Genomic DNA, 22048 nt, shown 5'->3' on the forward strand with positions numbered 1-22048 from the left:
GGCTATGTTCTAACTGGGACAGGAGCATTTCCAGGATTTTGATGAATGGCCCAGCTGTACAGGAGCATACCCGCTAAATGTCAGCCTTTAAGGCTGACTGTCTGTCTGTGTCCGAATTCCAGGAAGCCCTCTGTGGGGGCAGCTGATTCACCACATGGTTTTCAAATCAGACTGAAATAGACTATACAATAACAGAAGCTGTATAATAAGATTTTGTATCTTTGGATAGATTTCACTTATTTAGAAAATGACCAGCTTCTGGAACTGGTAACAATTGATGATAAAAATAGCAGACAATATTTACTGAGCGTTGACTTTGTCCAGGTGCTGTGTGATGGCCTCTGTGAGGCTTCAGGAATTTAACCCCCACAGAATGGTTGTGAACTAGCCTGGCTTGTTTTAATTCACCAAATTGCCAACTCTTACTCCCCACCCCCTTCCCTCCACATACACCCCACTTGATAGTCTGGTAAAGACGTTGGCTCGAATGTGAAATGTCCCTTCCTCTGGAGTCATCCTTGGCCACTACACAAGGTGGAGCCCCTGTAGTGAGTTCACACAGCGCCTTGAATTCCGCTATGGTGGCATTGATCACTCTGTGTTTTAATTGTCCATTTAATATCACAGGCTTGGCACATAAAAGGGGCCTAACCAGATTTGCTGAAGGAAAGAAAGGAGGACAATCATTTGATAACACGCATTGAGTGCCCACCGTGTGAGGGTCCCTGTACTGTGGGCTTTGAAGAGAAGTATAAGTCATAGACTAGAAAGACCTGCCCTCCCCCACAGGATAAATCCTAATGCTGTGATATTAATATTTCATAGAGTTTCTGTTTCACCCATGGCCAAGGTGATGCACACATTCATGAATGTGATGCTAGGAAATCTAGACACTATGAAGTCCAACAGCCAGTAGAGTGCTTTTGTTATGTTGATGTATCATCACAATCCACACTAACCAATGTACCTCTGTGACTCAGAAGACATTTATCTTCTAGTTAAATAAAATAATTTTCAAATGAAGCATCTGATGCCTGGAAATTCGTTTCCTTAAATCTCTGGAGAGCAGAGGGGCTATTTTTGGTCTCACTGATTTCTCTTGACTGGCACATTTTCAGTTAACATAAAGTTAACAGGATGGATAATCCTTACCAGTAAAGACAGGGCTTGGCCTCTTAATCAAACTGTCAAATGCCTCTTCCCAATCACAAGACACAAGTAGTAGAGAAACTAAAACTGCCTAGGCAACCAAAATCCATTTAAAAAAAGAGATTTAAACATGCTTTGAAATGGCAAACTACAAACAATTGACCCTCTTTGCCTCTCCTCCTCATTTATTAGTTTTTATGTTCTGCCTATTTAAAATGGTCACAAAATTGTCTTAACAGCATACGCCAACAGTGCTTGCAGGAATAGGGCAGCCAAATTGGCATAATAATGAATGAGTCACAGATCTATTCAGAAAGCCCTGGTGACGGCCCCAAGGCTTTCCAGCTTCTCCGGTGATAATAGGCTGCCCTAAATTCACATCTAGAGATGGGAAGATTCAGAAGCCTTTGCACCTCCCTCTAAGGATGGTAAAAGCACTAGCATTGGAGGAGAGCCCTGGGCATCACCCCCATAGCCCAGGTGCAACAGTAGAATGATACTTTATGCCTGCTCATATGGTTTTCTGGGAAGAATGCAAACTAAACTACAGTTCCCATTATGACTTAGGCCATCCACCTACACAGCCTGATCCACACTTTTCCTTATCCTGCCCTAAACTCATAGCTGTACCATGACAGGTAGTGGGTAGGAGATGTTGGTAACTGACTATCAGCCTTTGTGATTTTCCCTTGTTTCCCAGTCTGGCTACTTTTCCAATCTTCCTTATATCTTCCTACACATTTCCTCCATGCCATGGAAACAACAGAGTGAAAGAAACACACCCCAGAAAAGAGAAGATTGTAAATATTCCTCTTTTATCTGTCTTTAATCAGTACAACATTTTATGCTGTTTACCAAGAGAATTGCATATATAGACTATAAAAGATGAATTGTAACATAAATTGAACTAAATTACTAATAAACAGAAAGTGCTTATTATAAATTCATACATAATATTGACGATATGAGCAATTGTTCATTTCAATGGAAGTTCTGGTTATCATTTGCTTGAAACGATTCCCCAAATCCACAGTTTCCTCTAATTCCGATGCCCTATGTGCTTGTATTTTATTGCTGTATTATGTGGTTGGAACTAATATACAAGGAGCTCATGTAGTTCAATTAGTTTATTTAAATTCAAAAGAAGCCTAAAAGCCTAATCTGTCACTGGCCTGAGAGTAGAGCTATGTAGTCCCATAGTTAATGTTATCCATTAAGCCCTCATGTAAACAACCATTTTCTTCCCCCACACTTTTACTTGCCCATATCCTTCTGGAAATGTGCTGGAGAAGGAAGAGAAAGTTCAGACCAAACGTTAAACTCAGTCTGTGCCACCTGACTTAGACCCATAAAAATGATGAACCGATATAAATCAAATCAAGCTCTTTATTTTTTTCCCCACTTTCAAAAACCTTGAGAGATTTTGAAACTGTAGGGAAACCGAGGCTGTGAGTGCATCTGATCTACGCAGTCAGCTTAGTCACTTAGAAAACTGCTAAACAACTTACATGTCACAAGGACCAAAACAGTGGTCTAGTTGATTGAATTTTTCACTTTCAAGCTGTGTACACTGTAGGTACTTAATAAATCCTCCCAGACTTAATCGATTTTGCCTTAATTTGCCATTTCTGCTGATATGCCTCATGTTTCCTCTGTCACACAAACTTCTCATAATTCTCAGAACGTTATCAGGACTGTTGCCAACATACCTCCCTGGTGTCACCTTTTATTGTGACTGTTGGTTTTATGGCTTTCCCCTTTTACTGGATTAGGAACATTCAAGGGGGAAATAGATGTAGAATAGGCAATGTATAGCAAATTACTATTTTTTCAGTGCAAATTTTGCTGTCTCTCAAGCTCTCACAACCATCAGAAGGAGATGAGATATGGGAATATGATCACCTCCATTTGACAGATGAGAAAATTGAGACAGACTATTATAAATTATTCGTAAAAGTTCATATAACCATTTTGGGATGAATCCACAACCAGAATTCCAGGATTTTCCCACTATAATGAGTAGCTGCTTTAATCTCTAGATTAGTCATGCCATGTTAATCAGCCCTGGCAACTTTCAGCAGGAAAGATATCAAAGAAAAAACAGATCTGAGGCTCTTCTGAAGAGAGAAATGGCCAATGTTGGCATCGATTGTGAGAACAAGAAAAATAAAGGGTTAAAGATCTTGGTAGACAGGCCAGAGAGAAGCACAGTGATGGAGAAATTGAACTAGTATTAGGAATGTTGTTTTTAATACTACATAATTTTATCTACTATGCAGAAGTGTTAATAGTAATAGTAATAATGATGATGATGATGATAATAATAATAAAACTTATAGAGGGCCTACTATGTGCCAGGAACTGTTCAAACACTTTCTACTTGTTAACTCTTAATGTTTACCAAAAGTCTACGAGGCAGAAACTGTTGTTAGGCCCATTTTACAGATGTAGCAACTGGAGACCACAGGGTCCCTCAGCAAGAACAGCAGAACTGGATTTTAAACCAAGTAGTCCAGTTCCAGTTCCAGAGACTGTTCCCTCTACCACCAGTTTAAACTGCTTGTCCAGGAGAGGTTCCAAGAAAGAACAGGTTTCAGGAATGTAACACCAGGACAAGAGCATCTGTCCTGACATCAGGATTTCACTAAGTTGGTTTCACCCATGTGGAATGCAAGGGAATCTGAGAGGTCCTTCCATCGCTTTTCCATGATCAGCTTTGGGGTCCAAAGCAGGCTCCTGGACTGAAACTGTCCCTGCAGGCCACTTTCAGGGCACGTACTATCTGCTCTCAATCATTAGAGTCAGCGTTTTCCATTCCACAGCCTGGCCTGCTCGCTTGAAAACACTATCATGTGCTGAAAGCAGTGAATGGCCAAGACTCACCTGGAAGAGACAGAATTCAGTAGGCCTGTGGCCCCGGCCCTCAACTGGAATTATCTCCCAAAAGGGCCTTTTTAGAGTCTGCTGATCAACAATGTGGCTCACACCACGACAGAATTCAAATTATTCCTAAGTAATACATACAGCAGGGTCCTATGAACTGTTTGAATTGTAGATCTATAAAATCCATTGCTTTTCCTATGGAAAACTAATGGGATATAGTGGTCTCTTAGCTATTCCTATGGGCAAAAACTCCTATTGTTAGTCCCTTTAACAATCTCCTAATTAATCTGTTTTCTTTTTTGCTTCCATATTTTAATTGACTTTTTCAATTAGGAGCATACTAGGAAAAGATTCTAAAAATTACTTGTTTTAAAATAAGCAATTAGAAAGTCTCATTTTCCAATTATGCTTTTTCTTTCTCACACCAACCTGATTCTGAAACCTTTTCTTAGCCAGAGCTACATTTATCCTATCCCATGTCGTGTAATGTAATGGCCATGTAATTCTGATAGCTCCTATCTGTTGTTCTGCCAAGTACATATTACAGTTATCTAGCATCTTTCTTCATCCTGTTGAGAATCAACATGAGTACTCTGTATTAGAATCTTCCATGGTCGCTTGTTTTAATATATGTAATTCAGCTTGAATTTCTTACTTCTAACCATCCTCCCTAATCTAAGTATTCCTGGGGTAAAGATTATTTTTGGAAGTAGAGTAAACTGCACAAATCCTATGTAAACTCCATCAGAATTCTGTTATTGTTTTTAAATAAGTGGTCTCCAAACAATGCAAGCTATAATAAAATTAGAGATATAAAATCTAATAATCAGGGTACAATTTTACATGTAGCATAAAGCATAAATCTGATCTTGTTATTCACCTGATTAAAAGTGTTCAAGTTCATCCCCCTTAACTTCTCTGTTCTCTGGATCCGGTCTACTACTTCCTGCTTCATCTCTTTGTATCCCTCGACTCCAACCCACACCCCGTCTGTACTCCAGCCTGGAGGAACTTCACGCAAGCCCGCAGAGGGTACGTTCTCCTAGCACATTCTCTTCCTCTTTCTCTCATTTTGTATTCTCCCGCTCAGCACACACACACATATACAAACACACGCTTCGGCCACCACTCACTCCCTTGCCAAGTTCGTTCTCATCCTTCAGGTCTCAATTTAAATGTCACCTCTTCAGAGTCCTTCCCTGACCCACTCATCTCAGTTCTGACCCTCTCCCACCAATCTCTCTCAGCATTCTCCTCCAGGACACGTATCACAATTTGCAATTATACATTTATCTGTGTCACTATGTGGTCAATATCCATCTTCACCACTAGACTGCAGGCTTCAGGAAGGGAGGCAGCATATCTTGTGCTTGCTGACCTTTGCTTGACTAGCGCTTAGCACGACGCCTGGCACATGGTAGGATCTCAGTAAACATTTGTTGAATGAATGAATGAACAGGACCCTAGCCTGAAAGTATACCAACAACAATGGTGAGTTTGATCTAACCGCTGGTTTCCATACCTGGTGTGTCCCACCTGGGGTGGGCAAAGCCCCTGAGGGCCTGTGTAACTCAGGAGCTGCAATCTTCACATTAGTCCCTGGTGTGGGCCCATTGCCTGGCCTTCGCCTGGGCTCCTGTTTTCCAGTTCCATAAGATTCTTCACAAGAACCCTGGAATGGCACCGCTCATCTCCATCCCACAGAAGCTGCGCCAGTATCCTTCTCTAGGGGCTGGACCCCACCTCTCTTATCTCTCGGGAAACAGTGTTTAACCAAGAACTAAAAGGGAGGAAGAGTTAAAATAAAACAAAAAGCAATCCTAGCAGCCACAGGAAGACTTTTCCAAGACATTTTTATCTTTGTTTCTTGGACTAAAATCAGGAGACATTATTTTTGACACTTCTGTTTTGTTTCACAATGATATACAAAGACGCTTTACATTTCTGCACACTGCCCTCTCCCTTCGGTTATGACAACTTGCTTTGATAATCAACAGTTTTTGTGTGATGATGCATATCCTGACAAATCTTACGCCTTAAGGAAACTTTCTTACAAATTGTTTACTGTGTCAAATAGCTTGTTATATTTTGACAGTAGCTTTTCCTTTCGGATCTTAGAATACTATAGGATCCCTTACTAAAAGTCTGCTGCCTAGAGTTCGCCCGTGCTTGAATTAGTATGCCTCAGACATCCGGGGTGCGGCACACTTCAAAGTGTTAATACCAGATTGAACTAGGGTTCAGGGCTGTGTCTGTAAATATGGATACTTGCAGAAATACCCTGTAGAACTGAAAATAATTTTAAATATATTTGAATAAGTATAATTAAAGAGCTTTTATCATGTTTTGAAGTGAAAGTTTATTCTACAGAAGAACCAAAAGCCAATCAAAATACAACTAAATCTGTGATCCTGCACTTACTGTAAACAAAAATGTCATTTACAAACATGTTTTCTTTCCTTGGTAATAGTGACACACTTACTCGGTGCTTACTACATGCCAGGCACTTCTCTAAACCTTGTGCACTCTCTTAATCCCACAATCGCCGTTACAGGAAAATACAACAATTATTTTCATTGTACAGATGAAGAAACTAAAGCACAAGAAATTCAAGTAATTTGCTCAGTTACACAGGTAGGAAAGGGCAGAGCCAAATTATGTGCCCAGGCATCTGCCTCCAGAGCCTGTGAGCTTAACCACTCCTCTATTCCCCTACCAATGGATAGATCCAGGCAAATAATCTTTTTCCATTCCCAAATCCTTACATTTATTTTGTTATATTTTAAATTTCGTTATGCATCCTATTATTTTTTGAAAGATAATGCTAGATCTTTATCCTCCCTGTATTTTAACGATTGCTAATAAATAGCTTGGTATAGTGGTGTAATTGAGTCAAGTAGACCCGGATTTAGAATCCAGCTCTACCGTTTACCAATTATATGACCTTGGGAGAGTTTCTTAATCTTTCTGAGCTCATCTGCCATTTTGTAAAATAGGGATCATTCCTGCTGTTGTAAGGAGAAAATGAGATAACCAGGTATAAATTGTCTGGCATGTGGGTGATCAATAATATACCTTACTCCAAGTGTGTAAGTAAGGACACCAGGAAATTACATTAATTCTCATGAAAAAGAAGGTTTCATCAATAAATTACTAATTTGATGTTGTAAATCATGTTCTATTGGCTGAAAATAGTTTATGAAGTTCCCTAAGAGTCCCAGTTGTATCAAGAAATAACAGCATTTACAAGAAAACCATATTTTTCCAGCCTAATCGAAATTCTTACATGTAGCTACAAAGTATTATATTAGAAAACTAGTGATCAAACTGACAATTATATGAGTGAGCACAACTTAATAGCCAAACTGGTAGACGTGTGATTGTTTCACTAATTCTATCTCCATTCTATGGAATTCTGATTTCCTGAATCCCTCCATTAGGCCCATCTGTACGTTTGTGCACATAGGCCCGTAAGTGTACCTTGTATACATGAGCCTTTCTGGGTGTCAGCTTCCAAATGAAGTGATTGTGCTTAAAGAGGGTTTGGGTTGAGGTTGTCAGAGAGAAGCCTAGGGTGGCTTATTCTCTATATAAGAAATGTCATCCCATTCAATCTTCCCCCACCCCTACTGATGTAGATGTGTCTGTATCCCATGACCACGTCCTATCATTGATGATAAGAACATACTTGGGCACCTGACATAAAGGCAGCCAATCCAGAGACTGGTCACATACTTATGTTGTAGGAACTGGCCTAATCTGAATGTTTTCTTAGAGATTTGGTTTGAGCAAACTGAGAAACTAAGGCAATTGTCAAGGGAGGACAGAAAGGGAAGTAAAATAAGAGATACGAAGCAAGTTGGTAGGGCTAGAGTGACTCTGGCAAGTCACAAAGCAATGAACAATGTAAAATTAGGATAAAAAAATTATCCCCAAAAATTGCAGAGAGAAGCAGAGAGAGATTCCTAGACTGCTTTGAGTTAGATTATTCTTCAGGTGTGGTTCCATTTTACCTGTATCTTTACGATAGACTTTCCAATACTTGACCTGGGACGTCTGTTTCATACGTAGGAAGCTGAATGAAACACCTACAATATGATCTTGAGACTAAGGAGACACTCTGACGTTGCCTATTGTTATAGAATTTTATTAGCAGAAATGTGACCAATTTTCCTTCTGATGTCCCCAGCACCCCGCCTCTGTGTCCTCCCTGCAGAGGGTAACACATCTCTAATGTTGCTAGCAGTGGGGCCTCAGGACAGCATCGGTTGATGAGCCCAGACCACCAGGACTGAGCCTGGACCGACATCTGCCCTTCTCCATGGTGGTGGAGGAAGAATCACACTCTAGAGAGAGAGCCTGTACTGCCAAAAGTGCAGCTGAAATTAGCGGGAGACAGAGTGAGGACTCCAGATGTTTAGAATTACGATGACTATAAACAAATTTGTTTCCCCAGATCCACCAAGCTTGCTTTTTAAAATTATTTTTATATCCAGTAAACAAACCCATATTCTCTTTTCTTGGTTGCAAATAGACTAATTCTTTAGGGAATGATAATACTCATGCTGGCTAACACAGTTTGCTCTGCTTTCTCCAGAAATTGCATCATTCACGCATCAACATGATCCTCTCAACTGGTAGTTTTGAAAACTTGGGAATTCAATATAAACACTACCATTTGCAATTACTCTTTAAGACTGGTTTTATGCACACCTGTCACCTAATTAATGTTTTTTTCACTCTACTAACTTTAACGTCCAAATATTACTGAAGCAATAAATGCTCTTCACTATGTCACATCATGACATTAAATTTGATACAAATGTCATGGGAGTGGGGCAGGGACATGGCGTATTAGCTTTTATGGAGCAAACTAATCAGTTGCAGGTGATTATCCGAGTTTATGCCTGGAAATTTCATCTGTGCGTCTATTACTAAGAAATGTCCACTCTTATAATACCAATGCCTCTTCTTCTATAAGTTGAATTAGGGATGTCTTCAGCCAATCCAGAATACACATTTCAAGTTCTTATTACTGTCCCCGCTGCGCAAATTTGCCACATAATTATTCATATTTTGTCTTCACTCCAGCATGCACAAACCAATATATAGCAAGTTCAAAGCCTCCTTTTGATAAGTCACAATAAATATGCTCCTCTGATGGCCTTCCACACTGCCCACGCTTTACTCTTAGCAGTCACATTTCTTTAGAGTCTGTTGGCAGAGTTAGAATCCATTAAAAACAACAACAAAAAAATCTCAGGAAGCTTGTTTGCTCAACAGGTTTGAGCAAGGTTGATAATCATCTAATGCCTGATTCACTCATGTATGTTCCAACTCTGTTGTTTGTTCCAACATATGCATGCATACAGACACACATGTGCATGCATGGGCACACAGATATACACCTGGGATCCTTGCCTTTGTATATATGGAGCGATTATGAAATGGTTGACAACAGAATGAGAAAGCTACTTACAACAGTTCTAAAACAAAAATGTTCGTTTTACAGGGCCGTTGTTCAAGAGAGAACTGCAAGTATCTTCACCCTCCAACACATTTAAAAACTCAACTAGAAATTAATGGGAGGAACAATTTGATCCAGCAAAAAACTGCAGCAGCGATGCTTGCCCAGCAGATGCAATTTATGTTTCCAGGAACCCCACTTCATCCAGTGGTGAGTACATCGCATCTAATGATGGGCTTGGTGATTAAAGTGTTGGTACAAGCAATGCCACATTGACCTCCCTCTACTTTGTCTCAGGCTAAAATTAAGGCAAATAGCTTTGAAGCTAAATAGATGTTAAAAATAGGATTTTAAAAAATTATTTAAATGGAAAAATGTGTGTGGAAACAGTAGGCGAAGACAATTTCTAATCAATATCTGGGAAGTCTCTGTCACTCCCACTCTTTCTCACCAGTAAGCCCCATATTTGAACCATCTTAGAATGGAAATGGTTCTACATTTTCATTTAGAGTATGAATTGATGATTGATGTAAAGAGGTTTTGATGCCTAAAACATTTTTAGCGATGTAGCAGATAGATTATTTAGTTCAATGGTGTCATTCTAAGGACGAGGCAAATGAGAAACCAGAGAAGTCCAATGATTTAATGCCATGCAGCTAGTAGGTTGTGGAGCTGGGACTGAAACGCAGACGTCTTGAGCACAGCGCTGCCTGCAGTCTGCTCCGCCGGGAGCCTGACAGCAGCTTCAAACAAAGCTCCATTACCCGCCCACGCCCACTGCCCCTCAGAGGCCTGCACAGGGGTGGCAGCCGTGGAGAGGACCACGAGAGTGAATGCCCAAGAGAGTTCAGTCTATGAATGCGCACTGTGTGACATTTTCTCCCTGATTTCTCAGTGTTTGAAAGTACTTCCTTAAAGGTCTGGAAATCGTTTTAGGAATGAGGCACTGGGGGAAAGGAGTGCCTTTGGCTTTAGTGGATTTCATTTACATTTGTAATCGTTTGTCAGAAAAAAGCTAATTTTTTAAGAAACAAAGCCAGTGAAGTGAGTGAAATTTGCTATTTTAAAAAGGTACATACACAAAAGACTATTGTTTAAAAATCAGTCTTTATTGTATGAAAATTCTATGTTATTGAAAGCTGCTAAATTAAAAGGGATAGCTACCAGTGACTTAAATTTTCGTATTGTGTGGCTGTGAGAGGAGATGGGGCGGGTTGGGGGTGACCCAGGAAGAGAGGAGAGAATCTGGGCAGATTGTTAGCAATTCTGCTGTCTCAAGGTTTCTGCTCAAGAATGGTGGCACAAAGTAGCCAGGCACAAGCTCTGCCCAGAGTAAAAAAAAAGTGCCAGGTGCAGGCTCTGAGATAAATAAGATACAGTCTTTTGGGGGTGGACAGACTCAGGCACAGGTCATTATGATTGGGGATGAAGCAGCAAAGGCTGCTTGGAGGAGGTCCCGAATAAGCGCGTCCTAAAGGATGAGTAGGAGTTAGCCTAGATGTAACGACAACACAGATAGAGTTCTGAACACATTTAACACAGAATATAGGCATTTAAGTGGATCTATTTAAAACCACACACATGTATAATTTGTGGTTCTCTTTATTGATGCATGCATATAAATTATTTTATTAAATTACCTAAATGCTAAAATAATTTAGTTATACATATTAAATAGTGTCTATGGGAATAAGTTTAGAACCACCAAGGTCAACATAGTAACATTGCATTATGTCTCACTCATTTTAATCATTCACTTCTTATTTATTTAGAATTCATAGGGATTGACCCTAGTATTCAATAATGGCAACGTTACTAAGAAAATTCCATTCCTGTTGTTAACTATTAGTTGAACTTTTTTAAAAAGTTATGTTTATGTATTGTTTCAAATATTAATTAGAAGTTAATAATCATGATTACCCTATGAAAAAGGAATATTACACTTAAATATTATAATAGAAGTTTTTAAATCACAAAAAGTATTAGACTAAAAAATGCGATAAACTTAAAAATCATTAACTAGACAAACACATAACTCCAGAGTCTCAGGAAGGAATTAGTGACCTAGTACAGTGTGGTAGGCAAAAAATGGCCCTCAAAGGTAGCTAGAACGTATAAATGTCACCTTATAAGGAAACGGAGTCCTTGTAGATGTGATTAAGTTAGGCATCTTGAGATGCGGAAATCCCCCAAGATTAAATGCAATCACAGTATCCTTATAAGAGAGAGGCAGAGGGAGAGTTGACACACACAGAAGAGGAGAAAGGCAATGTGCCCATAGAGACAAAGACTGGAGTGATGTGACCACAAACCAAGGAATGCCAGCAGCCACCAGAAGATGGAAGAGACAAGGAATGGATTCTTCCCTAGAGCCTCCAGAGGGAGCGTAGTCTTGCCAACACCTTGACTTTGGCCCAATGAAACTGATTTCAAACTTATGGCCTCCAGAACTATGAAAGGATAAATGTGTGTTGTTTTAAGCCACCAAGTTTGTGGGAATTTGTTAGACCAGCCACAAGAAACTAATACATGCAGAAATTGCTTACCACAAATAAATTGATAAGCAAGCAGCATTCCATTTTTAGGTTTCCTTCTAAGCTAAACTTCTCTAAAGGGCTATGGCTATCTTTTCCACTCTCTCTGTCTCCTATCCATTCCGAACCCACTCCACTGAACTCTCTCACCAATGACCTCCATATTGCTAAACCAATGGCCAGTTTTGCCTTCATTGTATTTGTTGGAACTCCTGGCAATATTCAACACATGTAATCAATCCCTCCTATGTGGAACACTCCTTCCTCTCTAATCACTCCTTCCTCCTCTGTCTCCTTCCCCCACCATGTGCCTCTACTATATGTTGAGGCTGCCATATATTCAGATTCCCAGCGCTGAACATCTCTCTCTATCTACCCTCTCCTTCATGATCCCATCCATTCCTTTGGCTATAAATCATCTACAGGCCGAGGACTCCCATATGTATATTTCCAGTCCAGACCTCTTCTCCGAGCCCCAGGCTCATGTTTCCCACTTCTTACGGGACTCACTTTTAAATTTCTCACAGGAACTTGACATGTTCGAGACCAAATTCTTTATTTCACTATATTCCCATCTCAGTAAATGCAACCAGCAGTTTCAAACCAAAACCAAGCAGACTCTCACATCCAGTTCATCAGCAAGTCCTGTCATATCTGCCTTCAAGTCTATCGACTTCTCTACCTCCCAGCACCCTCATCTGAGCCATCATCCACCTTTCTTTCAAAATATTTTTTAACCATTTCCTTTCTCATCTTTCAATTTCCACTCTTGCTTTACTCCAATGTATCCTGCGTACAGCAACCAGAGGAATCTTTTTAACACATAAATGGCATCATAGTACTCTCTTACTTAAAAACCCTTGAATGCTTTCCCATTTCCCTGGAGACAAAGCCTAAACATGTAATCTTGACTGTGATCTATAATATCCTGTGATCTGGTCCCCATCCGGCTCACCAACTCATCATGGGCTACTCTTCCTGTATGCAATGAGACCAAACCAAACTATCAGTTCTGGGAACACACAAAGCTCTTGCCTCATGGCCTTTGCTCTTGCTGGAAGTATCCTGCTACTCTTTGTATGTTAACTTCATCTCATTCATAAGGACTCCAAATCTATCCCCTGCAACCCACCTCCAATCTCCATCACTATCAGTGAGGCCTCCTCATTCCTGCTTATCCATAAAAATGAATTGTAATTTTGTTTGTTTGTTCTTTCCTATTAGGGTTTAAGTTGAATAAATGTACACACAGTGTTCTGGTACCATGTCTGTATCAATAAATATTTATTGAATGAATGAAAATGCAAACCATTCTTTTCTATTATCACTCTTCTGTCTCAAATTCACTATATTTGAAAAGTCCTCTTCACCTTATTCTTCCTAGCAGTGTTTCTCTCCCCAATTCCTGATAGGATATAACAGTAATTCTTCTTTTCCTTTCCTTCCCAGCATGCTGCCCCCCAACACACACACAACCTTCATATGTACACTCAAGATAAAGAAGTGGGTGGGTAGCCTGTAGTAGGATCGAGATTTAAGAGCCTAAATGATCCAGCCCTTGGGGACAAGGTCTTGCGTTGAGTATTCTGCCCTCCAGAGATGCTTCTGGGAGCAAAGAGAGGAGTCTTAAGGGATGCCATGTTTTTAGCCTTTCAGTTTAAGTGCCGATATACCTACCCTTTGAAGTCAAAGCTTTCTAAATGTATGAACTCTCACACTCTTGTTTTAAAAAGTCAATTGACTAAATTTTAGAGCCATAAAATAGCTCAGGCCACTTAGTCATTAACCCCCAGCACTGGTCCTTCCTTGCAACTACAAAATATCAAAGAACACACACACGTGTGTGTGCACCCGTTTATGAGTGTGTGATCTTTGAACCTGGATCTAATGATGCAACGTGCTGAGAAAGAAAAGTGGAGAGTGAGGAACTGGAGAGAGAAACACAGGAACATGGAGTGAAGTACAGAGGGAAGAAATAGCAAGACCAGCATTTCAGAAGGGATTTTCTTCCAGAAGACTTTCTGCAGCTCTTGTGCTCTGGCCTCCCTAGCTGCAGTTAGTGCTGAGAGATGATGAGGACCAAATGGATCCTGTCTCAGACAGCCTGGCAACAGACCTTCTGCATAAACCACGGGGCCAATTCTCCCAAGCCCTAGCTGGTGTGCTTCCAGTACCAGAATCACTCAGAGGTGCTGCACTTCTCTTTTCTCAGCTGCCAGCAAGAACTGAATTCAGATACCAGGATATATTGTTGTCGGCCTAGACTCTACCTCCAGAGTTTAACTTGAATCCAGGATCTGAGAACCATTTTTCTGGGACAGCAGTGCCCCACACAGCTACTGAGAGCAGCCCCACACCTCCTATCTGGTTGATTGTGGGACACAGTTCCCCGCCAGCACTCTCTTTACTCTCCAAAGACAGAAGGGCAGCTGGTGTTGTTTCCTCTTCTGTGGAAAAAAATCTAGTGAGTGCAGAGAAGTGGAAATAGCCCCAGACTGGGAGCCAGGAGTCCTGGGTGTTTTGCCTTGACTCTGCCCCAGTAGCATTGACCTTGGGTAATCCATCTAGTCTCTACTTTAAATTGCTTTCACCTATAAGACTGTGCCACTCGCACTGCCACACTTGCTTCTCACGGATATCGAGAAGATTAAGGAACTCAGCGCGTGTGAGAATGTTTTGGAAACAGCCGAATCTGTCACAGATGTAAGGTATTACTGTCAATAATAATAATAATAATAATAATAATAATATAGTGCCCATCTCTGAAAATTACTATAACTATTTTTTTACTAATCAACTTCAACGAAAAACACTCCATATAAAAAAAGAGAAAATATCTCATTGAATCTATCTTCATAAAGCCTATGAACTTTTAACTTTCAGTTTCACATAAAACAAAATATATATTTTCCCAGCCCCTATTTCAAAAAGCAGAGGATATTGGGGCCAGTCCCGTGGCGCAAGCGGTTAAGTGCACGCGCTCCGCTGCGGTGGCCCGGGGTCTGCTGGTTCAGATCCCGGGCGCGCACTGACGCACCGCTTGGCAAGCCATGCTGTGGCGGCGTCCCATATAAAGTGGAGGAAGATGGGCACGGATGTTAGCCCAGGGCCAGTCTTCCTCAGCAAAAGAAGGCGAGGATTGGCAGATGTTAGCACAGGGCTAATCTTCCTCACAAAAAAAAAAAAAAAAGCAGAAGATATTTGCTATAATTAAATTAGATTTTATACGTCTATTATTATATTGCTATGCTGATTTCACTCCTGTTATAGAATCAATGAATAATTTTGGGGAAAAAACTTTATTAATACTAATTTTTACACTGTTAAACAAAGCTGCTGTTTATTGAATTCTGACATGGGAAATGGAGGAGAAATAACACCTTGTTCAGCCCAACTCCTTAAGCTAAGTCATTTTATTTCCCTTCTGCAGATGAGAAAAAAACAAGCTCAAAGAGGTTAATTTCCTGCCCAGGAAAAAAATTAATAAGCGGCAGAGCTCTGGATTTGAATTCAAGTCTCTCTTAACCTAAAATTTGTGTTTTTACTTTTAAATATTACACTCTGTGAACTATTTACAGCTATTACCAATAAAACAAACGGCAACATTCATTTTAGATCATTAAATTAGATGAACAAGTGACATTTTGGAAAGCGAAATTTAGCTAATTGCAGTAGATTTGTTGAAATGAGTTTGGAGATTCTGACATCCTCTTGACAGTCAAGGTACAACCTGTGTTTGTGTCATCGTGCTGACCCTGGCCTCAAATGATCCACGGGAGGAAGGGTTGAGCATCTGCTTCTATAGAAAGTCAAAAACGGAGGTGTAGGAGAGGGCTCTTTTCTTTACCTGTTTAATTTGATAATTAGTCTCTGGGTTAAACTGCACATTTAGTACAAGGTTTTTAATATTTATTTTCACTCCTCTCCTATGACAGTGGTCCCCAAACTGAGCCACACATCAGATCATGTAGTAAATTTTTTAAATGTAAATTTCAAGGCCCCTGCCTAGACCTACTGAGTCAGAATTTGTGATATCTCTATTCCTGAAATACCCCCCAGGCATTTCTGATATAGCTGGGTCTTTGAGTCACTGATCCGTTGTGATTTACGACCTTTCAGAATTGATTTTTTTCAATCCTAATATTATATAGTCTTTATACCACTTAAATCACTTGGCTTTTTTTCAATAGTACTAAATTATAAAAGCTATAGTCACTGAAAACCACAACTTTCTATAATTTGACTCAAATGGATTGAAAATGGAAAACATACACATATAAAATTTTGTAGAAAGTCAAGGAAGAGAAAAATCCTAACTGCCATCTATTTCCCATGTTGAGACCTCATGTTGCAACTTTCTCTCAAAGTGAATTTTAAGTCTGAGCCATAAAAGATCTAAGAGCCCCTGGTGGGAGTGCCACAGCTCAGCCCTCTAAGACCTTTAGAATTACCTCTTTCAGCCCCCAGCCACTTCAGTAAAGACTTAAATTTTTAATATTGGTTCTTTAAAAGTGAAGCAGGGTTTGTTGTTCTCTTAAGTGTACATTGTTTCCTTTCTGAAAGGCATATTTTTAGGTGGAGCTTTTAAAAATAATCATCCCATCAACATATTTCTTCTTATCCCTGAATAAGGAGTATAGTGATAGAGAAGTTTAATAAGGTACTCTGGGCCTTTAGCAGTGCTGTGTCGATTTTGTAGCCTAGGAAACCAAACCAACTTGTAATGGCCAATTGAAAAATTGGCCATTTGAAAAGTTCAAGCTCGTCCATCCAACCTTTCAGGAAGGGAAGGTCGGATCTAGACAGTTGAACTAGAGCAAGAAATAGCAGATCTATATGAAAACTGTGTATGAATTTTGAGAATATACATGCTAATGACAGAATATGGAAACATACTGGTAAGTCTGAGCAAAATAAAATCCCAAATAATCCCCACTTTATGAGAATGTATAAACTTGGTCAGCTTGAAAATCAGGCTATAATCAAGGTTTTTCTTTATTCCTCTCCCTTTGAGAGACATGTAGGAGAAATCAAAGATTATGGGTCAGTCAGTTTTCCATAGATTTTCCTATCTTAGTGTTATAACATTCAATAGTCTGGAATGATGAGCAATTACAGTGAAAATTATTATTTTCTTTTCTTGAGAATGCTTTCATAGGAATAAAAGTTTAACCTGTTTTCTGTAATTAGATTTCTGTGATGTTCTTCCATATTTTTGTATGGTTTGGGGAAGAGAGGATCTATATGGATTTCATTTTTATTAAGCAAAACAAAACAGGAAAGTTTAATGAACTTTCACGGTTCAGCACTGATTTATGCAACTAACACAAAGAGTCTTGTAGACGATGAATAAATTTTGCTCAAATGACACTTGCTGGTGATTTTTTAACGTTTTATTCTAAAGAAATCTTTATCCTATGTTATCTTCCTTTAACAGCCCACTTTTCCTGTAGGTCCCGCCATAGGGACGAATACGGCGATTAGCTTTGCTCCCTACTTAGCACCTGTAACCCCTGGAGTTGGGTTAGTCCCAACGGAAATTCTACCCACCACACCTGTCATTGTTCCCGGAAGTCCACCAGTCACTGTCCCGGGCTCAACTGCAACTCAGAAACTTCTCAGGACTGACAAATTGGAGGTACTTCAATTATATTTGTGGTTTGCGATGCATTTGTGGTAGAAGTGTACATACTTCTATGTAAGTGAATGCTTGTAAGATATTAATTTGGTCTTGCAAAACAGCCATACACACACACACATTCATCTAAAAGCCATGCATTCATAATTCTATGGTTTGAATTTAAGGCCAAGTATAAAGGAAATTAGTCCATGGGAAAAGAATAAGTTTAATACAAACAAAAATCAGCTGCAAAGAATGTGTGTTTAGGGGCAAAATATTTAACAACAATGGAACATTGAATCAATCACTATGCAGGCCATAGAGATGGCTCCTGAAGGCCTCCAGCTGTGCCTGTCATTAACCTTTGCTGGATCCTGGAAAGGTCTGGGAATGGGCAAGTCAGGAGCCCAGAAACCAGGGCTATGGGGGACACTTAGGGACATGGGTGGGAGTAAGTAGGACTATGAATATTGACCAATTGGTATGATCATATTTCAATATTGAATACTAGTTATTCAATACCTAGTATGGCTGCTCTAGCATGTTCCAGAATATCAGCGCTGGTTGTGTTGTTGGTAAATGGGGGAAACTGGAAGCTGGGAAAATTTATTGATTGAGATATTTTCTTTAACTTAAATTCAAGTGTTCTATAAAAGTCAAGAAAACAAGTTCATATATTTATAAAACATAATTCTTAAGTCATGAGTCAAGCCAACCCACCTGTACTTTACTGGGTAAAATTTCTCTTGAATGAAAGTTAGAGGATTCATCCATTTATCTTCACTGTTATATCCTATGCTATTTAATAGAGCATTTTATATGGGTGTGTAAAGATTCTGATAGAGTTTTCAAAGGGCTCCTTTAATTCCACTACTGATTAAAGTTGTTAGGCGATATATGTATGATCAGGATGCACACTGTGCTTTAATGTTGGGTCATTCGAGAATGTTCTTTCAATGTACATTTGTTTAAATATTTACCCAATAAATCTTGAGGGCAATAAAATGTTGCTGCCTAATATCAGCTTCAATCTGGTGTATATGAAGAGACTATAAACTCGAATCGCTACTGTTTTGATGTAGCTTGTCCCTGTGAATATTGAACAGACTTTTCTTGGAACTGGAAAAGTGTGTTTGGGCTCCCCCTGCTGGACCCAGGGAGCTTTAGTATTCCGTGCGTGACTGTGTGGCTTAGAAAACAAATTAAATCAGCCAAGTTGGGAACAAATCGTCCTTCCCAACAGGACTGGTAGACAAAGATATAAAGAAAAATGATTCACAGTGACTTTAGCAGAGCAGCTTTCAGCTCATCTCCAACCAGGAATGAAGTCAGCTACAAAAGAGACCCCTGATAAATGCTTGATGGCTGGGCTACACCTCTGGTGCAGTCTCAGACTGGAGTCATTCCAATTATAGAGGAAGGCTTACTCAGAATCTGTGGGAACATCTTAGTAATTGTTATTTTGCACATTTTATGAACTAAATATAGAAAGTTGGCTAATATCCAAAGTAGGAGGAAACAATTAACAATTTTGTGATTTATCTGTTTACCCTTCAAACTCACTTGACCACTGGTTGGTGAAACTTTATTTCCCAAGTACATTTGACTTTCACAAGGCTTGAATGTCATGTCAGTGACCCTTCATATAACAACCAAGATGTGGACCATCACTTAAACATATTGACTTTGGAACTGGAGCCTAAAAAGAAAATAACACAATTTTACTAATTATTCTTCCCTGCTAATGATTTTATAAATATAAATATTATGTATATATGTAATTCATATTCTCAACATTCAAGACAGAATTAAGAATCCACTTTTTAAGTTCTCCAGAAAACTTTCTTTATACAGTAAACTCTTGATCCACCATAATTCTCACAGGATGGAGTATTCTAGTTACTTGAGATTTCAGGATAACTAAGGATTAAGGAATAAAAAAGAAACAACACATCAACACTTCAAACTCTATTCTACTTCCCTCTATTTCTTTCCCTTTATATCTTCCCATATTTCTCTCCTTTTTATCTTTATTTTTTTATCTTCTTTCTGTGCTGTCAAAAATAATAATATAGTGACCTTAAATGAAAGTTTGGCGTCTTAGATATTGTAGTTTTTCTGATTTATGATTATAAGCATAAGTTATGTTTGTAGAGCAGGGGAGACCTAGGGGAAAACTGGAGTATTCAGATTCACCCCACCCCCACTTCCCATTCTCAGAGAGGAGGAACAAGTTGGTCATTTCCCCTGATTCTTCTTTGGAGTTGTACAGCTATGACCTGATGGCTTCATCTAATGTGAAATTATCCCCCCATGCAAAAAACCTATAGCATCCCAGAGTTGTCAGGGTAGGAGATTTGGATATATGTAGATGTCCATATTATATATACATGTAGTTATATATATATAATCTCCAAATTATAATATAACCTATACAAAATATAATATAATTGTCTCTGGGTATGTATATATATGTATATATTTATGTATATATGTATATATGTGTATATATATATACATACCCAGAGACAATGGGGTCCTTGTTGGGTTTTCTTTGTTATTTTAGCTAACCTGCAGATTTTGACTTATTTTTCTCAATATAGATTCTCACTCCAGAAAAGAGGATGAAGCAAAACTCAAATTAGCTTGTCAGGGACTCTGGTTACTTGAGTTCTGGTAATCAAATTTTTATTGTAAATGGCACAAAAGCCACCATTAAGAGAAAGGAAAAGCATTTCTTTTTCTTGAACATAAATGGCTGCGCTTGCAGAGGTCGAGTTTCCGGCGGCCACCAGGCTTCCTTCTGCATCGTCTGCTCTTCTTCCCCCGTGTCCTAGGTATGCCGAGAGTTCCAGCGAGGAAACTGTGCCCGGGGAGAGACCGACTGCCGCTTTGCACACCCCGCAGACAGCACCATGATCGACACAAATGACAACACCGTAACCGTTTGTATGGATTACATAAAGGGGCGTTGCATGAGGGAGAAATGCAAATATTTTCACCCTCCTGCACACTTGCAGGCCAAAATCAAAGCTGCGCAGCACCAAGCCAACCAAGCCGCGGTGGCCGCCCAGGCAGCCGCGGCCGCGGCCACAGTCATGGTAAGTGGGGGCGCCCGCCGCGCACCTTCTCGGCTCCGCGCCCGCCGAGGCGGCGGCCCCACCGCGGGGGCTTAGACGCTCTCCTCAACAGTTGGGAACTGGGGAAGGCTGCTATTCCTGCTGCTCCGCTGCCTAAGTTCTGTTGTGGTTTTCCCCTTTATGTTTTGTTTTGTTCCCCCCTCCTTCCCTTCTTCAGCACAATAAGTAAATCCCTGAGGCGCAGGTAACCAAGGGCGATGTGCGAGCGCCCGTGCCCAGGTCCAGTTCTGCCCTGAGACTGGACTGGACTGGTGTGGGTTCTTCCCCAGAGTGGGGCTCAGGGGCCTAGGAATGAACAGGAAGATGGGCACTAGCTTAAGAAAAGGAAGCTGGAGTACTGCAGCTGAGCACTAGACAGCGGCGCAGCACTCCAGAGAGCAACCCCCTCCCCCCCCCCCCCCCCCCCCCCCGCCCCGGGCCAGAGAAGCTAGCAACAGGTGACCGATCAGCGGCTGGCTCTTCCCTATTCCTATTTTTTCCCCTCTTCTTTACTCATCACAAAGGCGATGCTTGGAACTTTTGCCCCCTAAATGAAATTTTATGCAGAACATCAAGTCATGAGACAGATGAAAATGGAGCTGTACTGGCTGGTGCTAAAAACAAACGAACAAAAAGGCCTGTAACCCAGCCTTGAGGCCCTGAGTCACTGTGCTGCCCCTTGGAGACCAGCCGCAGCCCCATCAGCATCACCTGGGAACCTGTTACAGCTCCAGACTCTCAGGCCCCACCCCAGACCTTTGGGATCAGAATTCAAATTTTAAAATATCCCCAGGTGTTTTGTATACATGTTAACATTTGAGAAGCACCTGCCTAGAATACTGGTTCGCAAACTTGGCTGTGTTTTGGAAGTACCTGAGGGGTCTTGAAAGGTTCTAACATCAGTCCCTTCTCCCAAAGTTTCTTACTTAATTGGTCTGTGTGTGGCCTGGGCAGTGGCCTTTTTTTGAAGCTCCCAGGTGATTCCATTATGCAGCAAAGTTTGAGAACCACCATATTAGGTTGTAGAAGTTTCTAATTAATTTGTTTTCATGTGAGATCTCTGGCTTCTCAGAAGTCTATTTTAATGTGTGATAGGCACTGAGCAGTCATTCATTCATTCAAAACATCGAACGAGACCTGCCATGCATCAGGCACTTGCTGGGTAGAGTAAATAAATTAGGCAGGCTTTCTTGCCCTCAAGGAGCTTGGGGTTTAGTAAGTGAGAGTGATAATGCTCCTCAGGGACATGATGGAAATGCATAATGGGGTCCAGTGG

General features: G+C 40.3%; 1 protein-coding gene across 4 annotated transcripts in view; it reads left to right on the forward strand.

Annotated features, from left to right (window-relative positions):
* MBNL2 (muscleblind like splicing regulator 2) overlaps positions 1–22048 on the forward strand; it is a 153127-nt gene that overhangs the window by 91596 nt on the left and 39483 nt on the right. For all 4 annotated transcript variants that reach the window (XM_058548395.1, XM_058548397.1, XM_058548396.1 and 1 more), the window contains exons 3-5: positions 9545–9709; positions 17471–17671; positions 20491–20754. In XM_058548395.1, the coding sequence (XP_058404378.1) occupies positions 9545–9709; positions 17471–17671; positions 20491–20754 (630 nt within the window). The remainder of the gene's footprint in view (positions 1–9544; positions 9710–17470; positions 17672–20490; positions 20755–22048) is intronic.

Source organism: Diceros bicornis, chromosome 9 (genome assembly GCF_020826845.1).
Source record: "Diceros bicornis minor isolate mBicDic1 chromosome 9, mDicBic1.mat.cur, whole genome shotgun sequence".
NCBI lineage: Eukaryota > Metazoa > Chordata > Mammalia > Perissodactyla > Rhinocerotidae > Diceros > Diceros bicornis.